Raw genomic sequence first — 13,173 nt, 5'->3', positions numbered from 1 at the left:
GCAGCCAGTGATGCTTGACTTCGGCGATCTGCTGGGAACCGTGTCTTAACGATCTGTCCACTGCGGGACCAAAAACAGATTCCTTCGACGTATAGTAAATGTAAAATGAGGCAAAAAAAGTGATACCATTGAATAACTTTTTATCTAATGATTAAATTTCCACGTACTAGTATTATTCTGTATGGTTCGAGGGTCTAACGTTCAAAATGCCAAATATTGAGTGAAGGCGATATTTTAAGTAACGGACACAAAGACGTACTTTCTCTGAGATAAAGATACGATTTTTTCAACGGATTTCAATTCGTCTTGACCCTCAAAATATAGCGGGTACTCGCAATCGGGAAAATAAGGTCCAAGGAACCCAATTCAGAAATAGCCAATTTTTTTCCACAATTGGGTACTTGCACTTCAAGACCTCCCACACCCACACATGTGACAGATGACTTCAGGGCCAGCTTATCGTTATTAGCGAAATGGCGTGTTTAAGTTGAGCTAAGTTTCTCTACATAAGTTAGAATGTTAATTAACGTTAAGTTTTATTTAAATATAGAGCCGTATCGCGCATCGAATGAGTTGAAATATAATTCTCTCTCGTCCATTTTGTTTTATTCAATTTAGATGTATTATTTGTTGATGTATTTTATTGTAACAGTAATATATTTTTTTGGGGTACCTGGCAACTTCGATGTATAATTAATGTGTTCATGTTCCACATAGCATCTTGCCTGTCTTTGTGTTTAAGTCTCTATGTAAATAGAGAGTAAAAAATTTGAAATCTTTGAGAAAGAATTTAGAATGTGTCACTTAAGAGAATTAATACTTGACGAGCTTGGCCTACAAGAAATAAAATTAAAACAGTTGCTAACGTAAACAATGCCACGTTTCATCAACCCATCAGGATCTAGATACCCGCACTAGGCCACTTACAGCTATCCCATTGTGTTTCTAAATTCAATCATTGATAGGTGTTTTACGATTTACTTACAAAAGGTATTCTAAAGCAAACACAAAGAAATACGTGACTGTGTAGTTAAAGTTTTTAATTATTCTCACAACTGAGGAAATCCACATTAACAAAGTCATTAGTAAACAAGCATCTCATTACATAGTTTGTTCGTAATATCACCTACAAGAAATCTTTATCACAGTCTGCGTCTATGGAAACAATAATATAAGAATAAACTATATCTCATTATAAAATATAGTCACTGAAAGATCCATAATTATTCTATACTCTTTTTAAATAGAATAGGCTTCTCAAACTTACGCAATTTCCTCATTTTCCACTTTTCTCCACTCCGTAACCATGGTCACGGCAAACCTTCGCTTTTTCCCACGCAAGGATATTCCGATTTCTTACTGAAACGTACTGACGAGGGAAAAAAAAAGCAAAATTTGGAGTGATCGACGGAAAAGGGGGAAGTGTAGAGAGTGGGAAAACCACGTAACCTTGAGGCGCTTATTCTATTGACTCCCATGAAATGGAGAGCTTTTCATATAAAACACATCTTCATAAAATATCCCACCGCCACCGAAATACACAATAATGAAATGAATTTGAATGAAGTGTCGTATGCGGGAGGTGAACCTGATATGTTTTCCTTTTTACCATTGATATCGAAATCATAAACAGCGACATGACCATCGCCGGAGGAGACAAAACCAAACATAAACGGACCTTTAGGTAAAACCATTCTTTTTCTGGAAGACACTTCTGGAATTCCGTTTTTGATCACGTCCTCAAACGATTTGCCTTCGTCCACATCTTCGCAGGGAAGTGTCCATGCTTGGAAGGATTGATCTTGAGATGTGTCCAACTTGAAGACACGACAGTCGGTCGAATTTTCCAGAAAGTCATGCTTAAAAGTGTATAAATGGGATCCGTTAAGAGCCTCCCAAATCACGTCTGTATCGCTACCAGACAGATTTAAATCACTGTTGGATGAATTTTTAGAAAAATGGCTAACATCCGTCAGCACAATATTCAGTTCGTGATTCCCGGATGCTGACTGGTCATATCCATTGAAAAAGATAACTTTTCCAGTTACTTTTAGTGATTGCGTTCCATCCAGTATGAGTAATTTTTTAAGGAGAGCGGCGGTTGTTATGGACTTTCCGAACAATAGGGTGTTGTTTCCAGCGTACGTATTGGATGAGCATGAATGGTCCGAACCATGAGCCAATGTCACCCATTGGTCATCTTTTAGATCCGATAATGGGTAAGGGTCATAGCTAATTTTGTCTTTAACTGTCAAAAATGACTTTCTGAGACGTTCGGGGACGTCATAGAACACTCGATTTTTCGGAAAAGACGTTCGAATTTTAATGAGATCTTGAAGCAGCATGGGATCTTGTTTATCGCTCCAAACAGTTAAAGAACTGCCAGGAATGATTTCAAGAAGCCACCGCAACTGCTTGATGGAGCGGGAAGCAAATACACCTCGAACTGGAAACGTGAACGTGGGGTGGTGGTCATCGTAGCCGAAACATTTTATGACCTCGACCATTTTGCGAACGTGTTTCCATTCGTAGTGCCAGGAAAAGGGGAATGTTGGTATGAAGTTAGTTGTCCATCCTATCGACAAGACGGCGGAAGGGAAGTACTGGTTGCATAACATCATGAAATTGCTCTCTTTCACTGGTTCTGCATCGGGGTGAACGGGACCTTTTAAAATGTCCGCATTCAGCCACAGCGTAACATTGATCTGAAATAAAAGAAAGAATTATATAATTTCCATTATTTTCTAAATTGTGACACAGAGTAAAATTGAACCGACATTTTGACTTAATTCCTAGAAAACAAATAATAATTATCTAGTGAGCCAAGCATCTCAGATGATTGCTTCGCTCAAATTAATTGTTGTTTATTGGCAGAAAACAGTTTTTCTACTAAAATTAAAATTATTCACTTAACATGTGTGTACTTAAAGGAGTTCTGTTAGCTTATACCTGTGCCACCTAATACCTATTAGTATTATATATATTTAGATCTATTGGTGATCAGAAGTAATCTTTCTAAGTAATCAATTTTGTAAAATAACATTTATAGTGTTATAACATTATATTGTTCACAACCGTAATTTAATATTTTCTCTTACCAAACGGGCACTCTGTTAATACTCTGTTTTGTAATAAATACTCTGTTTGCTTTCATCTCATTGTGCATGAAGCTAATCGTTAAGTTCTAAATCATTTAACAGATCTCTTTAACTGTCATTCATAATAGTATAATAACGTTATTTGCACAAAAATAATAATTTAAAAATGGTTAACAAGATTAGACCACCTTTCTATACAACTTAATCTTAAAATGAAGCAAAGAATTAAATTATAACAATAATGAATGGAAACAACAATTCTCTTAGTTTTAAACTCTTGAATTACGAGCGTAATAATAGCAGTACGAGAAAATAAGTTTAAATTAGGGATATAAAAATATTTATAGAAAAAGAATACCTTTGAGACTTATATTATTTTTATGCAGATGGCAACCAAAACAATACGGAAATGATTGTAGAAAAGCTGGATCCTACCACGTGATTTTCAGGACAATAAAAAATGCACGGAAAGCAATGGAAAGCTGCGACACCATCCTTAGATTTTTATACATAGTAAGATATATCATACTATAATGACCCACAAAGTTTGTAAAACTCTATATCTATCTATATTTGATCTCACAATGAAATGTTCACTTAATAGCTTGAAGAGATCATCTTTAATATGCTATACAGTGAGTAACAACATTTTTCTAATTAACACCGTAGAATCAGTACGCTTTTCAAACACATAAAAATGTTTTCAGTGTCAGTTAATGCATTTCAAACTGTTTAAAAAGCCGTGTTTGTTTTAGATAAACGAATTTCCTTCCCCTTTAGATCTATGTCTAAACTGAGGAAGTGGCCTAAGAAATGAGAGCTCCTCTGCAGAGGATCAAAATTGTGATGGCACGTCTTTCGGATAATCCCCAAGCATGTTTCCCAGACAGGTGCCAATGGCTCATAATCCATCTCTTGTAAGACGTAAATAGCCTAACGATGATACAAAAGAAATTTTTTATCATAATTAGTATAAAATTATTTTCTTTATGATTTATTAAAATTGTGTATAATTTATCCAATAAAGAACATTTCCCATTTATATAACTTTCTGTGAGCAATACAAACTAAAAATATTTTAGGAAAAAAAAATGATTGATTTAGGAGATAAAAAAATTTTTAAAAAAAATAAAATTCTAAAAACTAAATCTGCAACAAAACTCGTAAAATAAATCTCGTGACAAAAAATATCTTTCATAATTATTTAACATACTTTCCTTAATAATCTAAAATTAACCAAATTAATTCTGTATTTTTCACGCAAAACAAATTTTTTTGAAACATGCGAAAAGATTTTAATTACAAAAATAAATAAATAAACGAACTTCGAGAAAATATTGTTAAAAACAACTTTATTCCAGACTATATGGAAAGTAGTAAATTTGTAAAAAGAATATAGGCAAAAACAAAACGAAATCTTCGAAGCTCATATTAAAGGTAATTTTTAATGAGTTTCGAAAACAAAGTTGCCGATAATTAGCGGAGAAAGTAATTTTAAAGTACCGTATACATTTTCAGGAAAGTAATTTGAGTAAAACAAGATTTATTAAATTCTTTGAACTGTTTATAAAGATATTTTTTGCTAAATGATAATAGAGAATATATATTACCGACTTCAATGGACTATTTTTATTATTATTATTATTGGTTTTATTTACTTCCTTTCCTATTATGGGTGTTGTTGCTTAATTTTTCCAATTTTTATTATTAGAGTGTTTTTTCACAGCACTGAAATGTAATTTGCTTTATATATTTTTACCAATTATATATATATATATATATATATATATATATATATATATATACAGTATTATATTGAATAGAATTATTTCAACATTATCCAAATTGGTTTCCATTTTTATAAAATAACAAATTTAATTTTTAAAAAAAAAAACGGACAAATCTATGCCCTACTTTATTGCTTTTCATTTTTGTAAAAGAATGTATAGAAACTTTAAAAATGAACAAGTGCTGTTCCTAATAATTGAATTAAGCCACCCATTTTTATTCAGACTTATCTGAAATGTATCTCGAATGGTACTCTATCATCAAAAGTTTAAGTACAAAAAAAATATCAAAAATTAAACCTAAAATCCAAAATGACGAGGGAAAAGGCTTCGTTAACACAGTAAGTAATCTTGTAATATAACCATTGTAAATAGAATGTATAGAATAGAATCTTTGTGTATAGAATAAGGGTCTCTAAGTCAATCCCCCACTCCACACTTTTCCCTTCGATGTTATCATGGTGTCGGCAAATCATGCTTTTTCTCCACGGCAGTATATTCCAACTTTTTATTGAAATGCACTACCTTCCTATAAATACAAGATTTTTAGAATCTTTGTCAGAAAAGGAAGTAAATAAAGTATGCACATTAAGAGTCGCAAATCAATATTAAAGATAGAAAAAACATTATAGAAACATAACGAATCACTATTGAGGAAAGTGAGACTCTAAGCATTAAAACTTGCGTTTAAATAACAAGAGAGACAGAGAGGAGTTGGATGGCGATTCTTAAAAACAACTCCGAGATTCATCAGGCAAAAAAATTCTAATTTCGATGTGGGTTTTTTTTATACTTTTTATTTAAATCCTGTCTTCTTGACTAGAAATTCGACGAATTTCGATTGCAGTTTTGTTTCCCAATCACTTAATTCATTTGTGATCTGCGTATTTTTTTTACTTCATTTCTGAAAAGAAATTTAAAAATTTACATCAAGTGTGGTTTTTTTCGGAACACCCTATATAAAGATTTACCTTTCCCCAAATGACGACTACGGGAGAAATTTGGGGTTAAGCTACGATTTATATAAAGATTTACCTTTTTCGCGCTGCATCAAGTACGTTCACGTAGATATGCTCCTCGCAAACTCTTCAGCTGCGATATATTCAGAGATAAGTGCCGGATGCTACGAGAAAGTGTTTTAACACTTTAATGAGGTTTATGTTCGGAAGTAACAGAGCATGCTCAATTATTTAAAAACATGCGTACGTGAACGTGAGGGATACTACGAGAAAATAGGAAGATTTTGCATTTTACGTTAGCTTCCGCACGCTCCTGTACGTAAGATTGAAGCTACTGCGCATGCTCGCGCTTAAAGCTACAAGCACGATGTTTGTTGCTGTTAAATGTTTTCTATTTAAGCCTACCTTCGAACTAAAAACATGGGCATGGAATGAGAATTTGAAGAAATGTATGGATGAAAATTAGAAATGAATCGTGTGATTTTACAATCATTGGTTCATTCAACGGAAAAAAATAGTTTTATTGGTTTCTGTTTAACATTATGATTGTCTAATCGCACTAGTTTCATAAGAAACTAAATATATTTTCGCAATTTTAAAATTATATTTATATATTTATACTATATAAATTAGTTAAAAGAAGTTAAATAATCCATAAAAGCTTAATAATATTTTTTTAAATATTAATAATAATAATAATGAGCTGCATTGTTTTCACTGAATTCATCAAAATCAATAATGTAGTACCTAATTTTTTGGCTCATATAACCCCAGTTTTATGTAGAGTAAAGCATCTTGAATCGTTCGTTACAGCTTTAAGGAAATAGTCTACGTCCATTGTAAATGTTTGTTTTGATTTCTTGGTCGAAGTTAAATGATAGTCCACTATGTTAGCGTTTTTAACTTACGTATTTTTGAAAATCTCTTATTAAATAAGTTTGATATTATTTCACGGGCGCATCTGGCACTAGAAGTGAGCAATTATTTGAAATCTTATGTACGGAAGATAACGAAAATTTGTGAAATCTCCCTGAATCTCTTAAGAAACGGTTATGTTCGTAAGTATCTGGGCATAACAATGAAACATGCCTGCGTGAATGCAGGGGATGCAACAGGAAAATGATCCTAAATAACATTAATATATTCGGAAGTAACTTCATATAACTTCAGGACATTGAGAACGTGATTGTGCGGAATACTGCGAGAAAATGCTCTTTAAAATGTTTGGTTAAATATTCAACCATAAGTTCGGAAGTAACTGGGCATGCGCAATAACTTCCGAATATGCGTATGTGGACATGAAACGTTATTGTTAAAAGTCTTGTTAAAAAAAATAATAAAAAAAAAAACTTTTGAATAACAGCGGAAAAGTGAGATAAAAAAAATGAAAGTGATAAAAAAAAAAGCATTTTAATAATGCGGAAGTGAATATTCATGACACGGTGGATATTTTAATAATATTAAAATATATATTAGACACTTTTCAATTAATTATGCAATGAAAAATCAATAAATATTCACCCTGATATTATTCTTCATATCAGTCCGCTAAAATTCTTCTTACAAAAGAAAGAAAAAAAGTGATTCATTTTAATGAGGTATTCAAACACAAATATAAAGAAAAAAACACATATTTATTAAAAGGCAGTTTATAAAAAGAATAATAAAAAAGTGTCACTTGCGTAAAAAAAAACGCCAAAATATTATAAGCAAGCACTTTCTTTTGTCTTACTACAAAAATTTACAATTTTGACTAAAATGAAAATTGCTCTACTTTTTAGTTTTTGTTTTTGTTCTTAACAGTAAATAAAAAAATATTTAATGTCGTGAAAATACAGATTACGAATATTAAAAAAATGTTGCGCAAAGAGTATACTATGCTTAATATATTAATTAATTATATCGTAATACATCTATAGGTCGAATACTTAATATATCAAATGATATTTTAAATGCAAATAATGACACACTTAAAAGTCAAACTTTATTCTATTTACATTAAATATGATATGAAAATTTAAATGATAAAAAAGAATGTTGTTTGCACAAATGTTTCAAATTTTTAATTTTTCACGTTTTAAAATATTCGTATTCCGTTTAGAGACATTATTTAGTTTCAAAAACACAATTAGATATTTCATTTCACACCATGAAATTAATTATTAATATGCTTTTGTTCATTTGTGTGCTTGACAAAATAAACAATACTTTCTATTTTTCAAAATATTTTCTGTTCTTTTTTCAACAAAAAAAAGAAAATTAAGCGATTTATCCACCATAAACTATTTCTGACGTAAACACGTAACGAGGCAAATTAATGAATAAAGAACATTCTGAGAGAAAATTTTTAAATAGTCAAAAGTGTGTAAAAGTAGTCAGTTTCTGTTGAAATCTAATAGGCGGAAACTTAAAACCTCGTAAAAAATATATACACTATAAGTTGAATTTAAACGAGTTCATCACAAAATATATTTTTATTTCTTTCAAATGTTATATTAAAACATAGAAATTGAAATTGTTTGAAAAAAAGAAAATTCTCGTGAAAACAGCAGTAAAGAAAATACGCATACTAAGGGTCACAAATTTACATTTAAGAGAGTGGTGGGGGGGGGGTGGAATTGAAAATTTGTGAAAAATTGAGGAATGCGAGAACAAAATTATCCGATAAATTTTAATTCCAAAATGGATATTTCTAATGATCACTTTTCTCCTCCGCTGTTTCCTTCGACAATCAAACAGGTTTTGATAAATTCTAATTTCGCTTTCCTCCTCAATTATTCGTTATTATTTATATATCTTTTTCCTTCGTTTAAATAATACATTGAATAATACATTTTTACAACATTTTTCACGAGGGACCGTCAATAAATATTTTTGAACACCTTAATCCAGAAAATCGAGCAAAAAAACTTATAACTCGTATTGATCACTTCGATTTTTATTTGCTGTAACTGTATAAAATTTCGTAAATTTGACTTAACTATTTATGGAGATAGCAACATATATATATATATATATATATATATATATATATATATATATATATATATATATATATATATATATATATATATATATATATATATATATATATATATATATATATATATATATATATATATATATATATATATATATATATATATATATATATATATATATATATATATATATATATATATATATATATACACTATTTGGAAGAAAGTGACGGGACACGATACTATAACGACATAAACTCATATTTATTAAAATTATAGGCTGCGATTACAGCTGCAACCCTTCTGGGCATGCTTTCCACTAAATTAGCCATAGTGGCAAGAGGAATTTCCTTCCAAATGCTTAACAGGAAGTTCTATAGTTCGTACTTGCTTTTGGGGAGTGGGGTGCAGACCCTCAACCGACGGTCCAATTCGTCCCAGAGATGTTCAATTGGGTTAAGATTAGGGCTCTGCGCCGGCCACTCCATGCGTTTAACGTTGTTGTTCACATACCAATCAAGAGTCCTCCGTGCAACATGAGATCTTGCGTTGTCGTCTTGATACAAGCAGTCATCCATACCATATGTTGCCCACAAGGTAGGAAGGACATGATTGTCGAGAATATCACAGTATCCATCGGCATTCATCATACCATCAACCTTCACCAGTGGGCCAGCCCCATACCAGGAGAAACTGGCTCATACCATCAATCCTCCGCCACCAAACTTTACAGTTGTCTCGTCACTTTCCTCCAGATAATATATATATATATATATATATATATATATATAATATATATATATATATATATATATATATATATATATATATATATATATATATATATATATATATATATATATATATATATATATATATATATATATATATATATATATATATATATATATATATATATATATATATATATATATATATATATATAAGTTCAAAATGAAGAATAAAACAAAGAAAAATAATAGACATGTGAAAAAAAGGGGGTGGGAAATAATAAGTAAAAAAAATAACAAACAACATTTTATTTAAAAAAAAAAGTGAAATGTTAATTAAAAAACCGGAAAAAACCGGAAAAAAAAGATATAATCTTTTCTTTAGCCCACACGATTATATCCGCAAAACAGAGTGCTTTCTGATATTGTATCAATAAAGCCAAAGCAAAATATATTAATACAATAGTGTGAGGAGCACTCAAAAAAAAAATTTTTTTATAAAATAACTACATAAAAATAGATCATAAAAAGTAAATATAACATGTAAAAACAGATAATAAAATAAAATAAAAAGAAAAAATAAAATAAAAATAAAAAACATTAAAAAGGGGGGACTATAAAGCGAGTAGCAAAATCATAACAACTTACATGGACAGTTATTTTTCAAGAATGATTTAAAAATGTTTTCGCAGAAAGATGCTGTTTTGCGGATATAATCGTGTGGGCTGAAGAAAAGATTATATCTTTTTTTCCGGTTTTTTAATTATCATTTCACTTTTTTTTTTTTTTTTTTTTTTTTTAAATAAAATTTTGTTTGTTGTTTTTTTACTTATTATTTCCCACCTCCTTTTTTTCATATGTCTATAATTCTTCATTTTGAACTTATATATATATATATATATATATATATACATATATATACACATATATATATATACATATATATATATACATATATATATATATATATATATATATATATATATATATATATATATATATATATATATATATATATATATATATATATATATATATATATATATATATATATATATATATATATAAATATATATATATATATATATATATAAATATATATATATATATATATATATATATATATATATATATATATATATATATATATATATATATATATATATATATATATATATATATATATATATATATATATATATATATATATAAACTTATATCTTTTTATTACGTTTTTTTTCTTTTCTTTTGCAATTTCAAAATTATCCAGTGAAATTAAACAAAATTCTTGGAGCAATGGTTTTAAAATTTTAAAAGTTTGTTTTAAGATTTGAAAACAGTTCGCTAAAAACTACTCATGATATGAATATTTAAAGTGGTTCTTTTAAACTGCGCATGTGCGAAAAAAAATTTAAAGCATTTTTTCATTACTTTGAAGTGAATTGTAATTAACAACTAATGAAAAAAGTTTTACTTAAATATCTTAAAAACGTAAAAAGTTTTAGGAAATTTTCTATGTAGTTTTTGTACTTTTAAAAAGAAAGCTCAAAATAGTCAAGGATTTTTCACAAATTTTATTTGAAGCATTATAAATAACACTTCCTTATAACCGAATAGCAAGAACAAAATGAAATCTTTGAAAAACCCTTTCCGGTTTCATACGATATTCAAATAAGATTTTTTTTTCATTATTTGCTTAATACGTTTCACTACAAAATTATGAAGAAAAATTTTTTAATTTTATCCGTGCATGCACTGTATAAAAGAACTGCTTTAAATACTCGTATCTTGCGTAGTTTTTAGCAAAATTGTTTTACATTTTAAGACAAAATTTTGTATTTAACTTCAAATTGATCCAAAAATTTCGTTTCATTTTACTGAATATATTCTGAAGTTATAAAAAAAATCGTACGACAAATAAATTAGTCTCTCATAAATATGTTCATATCTGCATAAATATTTAAGCTAGGTTTATGAAATTTTTTGCAGTTATTGCAAATAAAAATTAAAGTATTCGATGCAAGTTACGAGTGTATTGCTTGATTTTTGGCATAAGGTGTTCAAAAAAGCCTGTTTTCTTTCAGAATTTATTGTCAGTCCCTCTGAAAGCGTTAAAGAATATTGCCAACGATGAAATATCGCATGAATATCTCTAAATTTGCAAAATAATCTTCAGAGTATTTCTTGAGAAATGTCAAAAAGTTTCTCTTCCATTATTGTTGTTGTTGTTTCTAATGCCAATATCAGCAAGCCAGCTTGGTGAAACCAAGCGCATTTAAGGCAGAGGGTGTATTTCTTATTTTTCAGAGGAGCCATCGATGGCCAAGAATGCAACTTCAACCATACACACGTCAGAGCTTGTTCATAGGGCAGACTCATTCATACATCACTTATTCATCTTTAGATAACTTTGACCTGAACAAAGAATAAACAAAGAATAAACAATAAGAGGTCCTCTGGACCTCTTAAACACGACCTCTTGGTCCCCAATGCACTACCAACTATGCCATCCCAGCCTTTCATTATATATATATATATATATATATATATATATATATATATATATATATATATATATATATATATATATATATATATATATATATATATATATATATATATATATATATATATATATATATATATATATATATAAACTGCTGTTTGTAGAAAATGCAACACCATGAAAGAATCATCAGAATCAAATGAAATTTAATGCAGAAACGACTTGTACTGATACAAATAAATGATGAAATTTTCAAAACAAAAGAAACAAATTAAGCGTCCGAAATCAGTATTTGGTGCAGCCACCACGCGCTGCAATAAGTGCTGCTATACGACGTGGCATGGAGTCAAACAGATGTTGAATATCTGCTTGAGGAAGAGAATTCCATATCGCTTGTATGCGCAACCAAAGTTCGTCTTTGGAAACTGCAGGACGCGGATCACGAGTGAGACGCCGACCAACCATATCCCACACGTGCTCAATAGGCGACATATCCGGCGAATAAGCAGGCCAAGGAAGAAGTTGCATGCGTTGTGCTGAACAGAAGTCTCTAACAGTCCGCGCAACATGTGGGCGTGCATTATCCTGCTGAAAGATAGCTCCAGGGATGCCTTGAAGGAAAGGAACGACTTCGGGCTGTAGCACTTCACGGACGTATCTGTTGCTATTGAGATTACCCTCAATTCGTATCAAATTGGATCGTCCATGATACGAAATCGCACCCCAGACCATAACTCCGGGTGTTCGACCACTATGTCGTTCAATAATACACTCAGGAAGGCAGCGTTGACCGGCATAACGTCTAACACGAACACGGCCATCATGGGTCCACAAATTGAAGCGTGATTCATCTGAAAAGACAACTTGGTGCCAATCAGCTCGCCAGTCTCTGTGCTCAAGAGCCCACTGCCGACGCAGCCGTCGATGATCCGCCGTGAGGGGAATCCTGTATAATGGCACCCTTGCACGCAATCCACGGCGCAGCAGACGACGACGAATTGACGAAGCCGACAATTGTACACCTGTAGTAGTAGACCAATGTGCTGCCAGCTGCCTGTAGGAAGCTGTGCGATCATTCACCGCCATGCGGAGCAGGTGTCGATCATCGCGC

The 13,173-nt window shown here is 30.5% G+C and overlaps 1 protein-coding gene across 1 annotated transcript in view; it reads right to left on the bottom strand.

Moving 5' to 3' along the window:
* Positions 1-1,023: 1,023 nt before the first annotated feature.
* Positions 1,024-13,173, bottom strand: part of LOC107438418 (menorin) — a 30,225-nt gene continuing 18,075 nt past the window's right edge. The window contains exon 3 of the mRNA XM_016050710.4: positions 1,024-2,705. Within this exon, the coding sequence (XP_015906196.2) occupies positions 1,494-2,705 (1,212 nt within the window). The 3' untranslated portion in view covers positions 1,024-1,493. The remainder of the gene's footprint in view (positions 2,706-13,173) is intronic.

Source organism: Parasteatoda tepidariorum, chromosome 10 (genome assembly GCF_982258835.1).
Source record: "Parasteatoda tepidariorum strain Cologne lab strain chromosome 10, Ptep-v5.0, whole genome shotgun sequence".
NCBI classification, from domain to species: Eukaryota; Metazoa; Arthropoda; class Arachnida; order Araneae; family Theridiidae; genus Parasteatoda; species Parasteatoda tepidariorum.
This window is presented reverse-complemented; position numbering and strand designations above follow the sequence as displayed.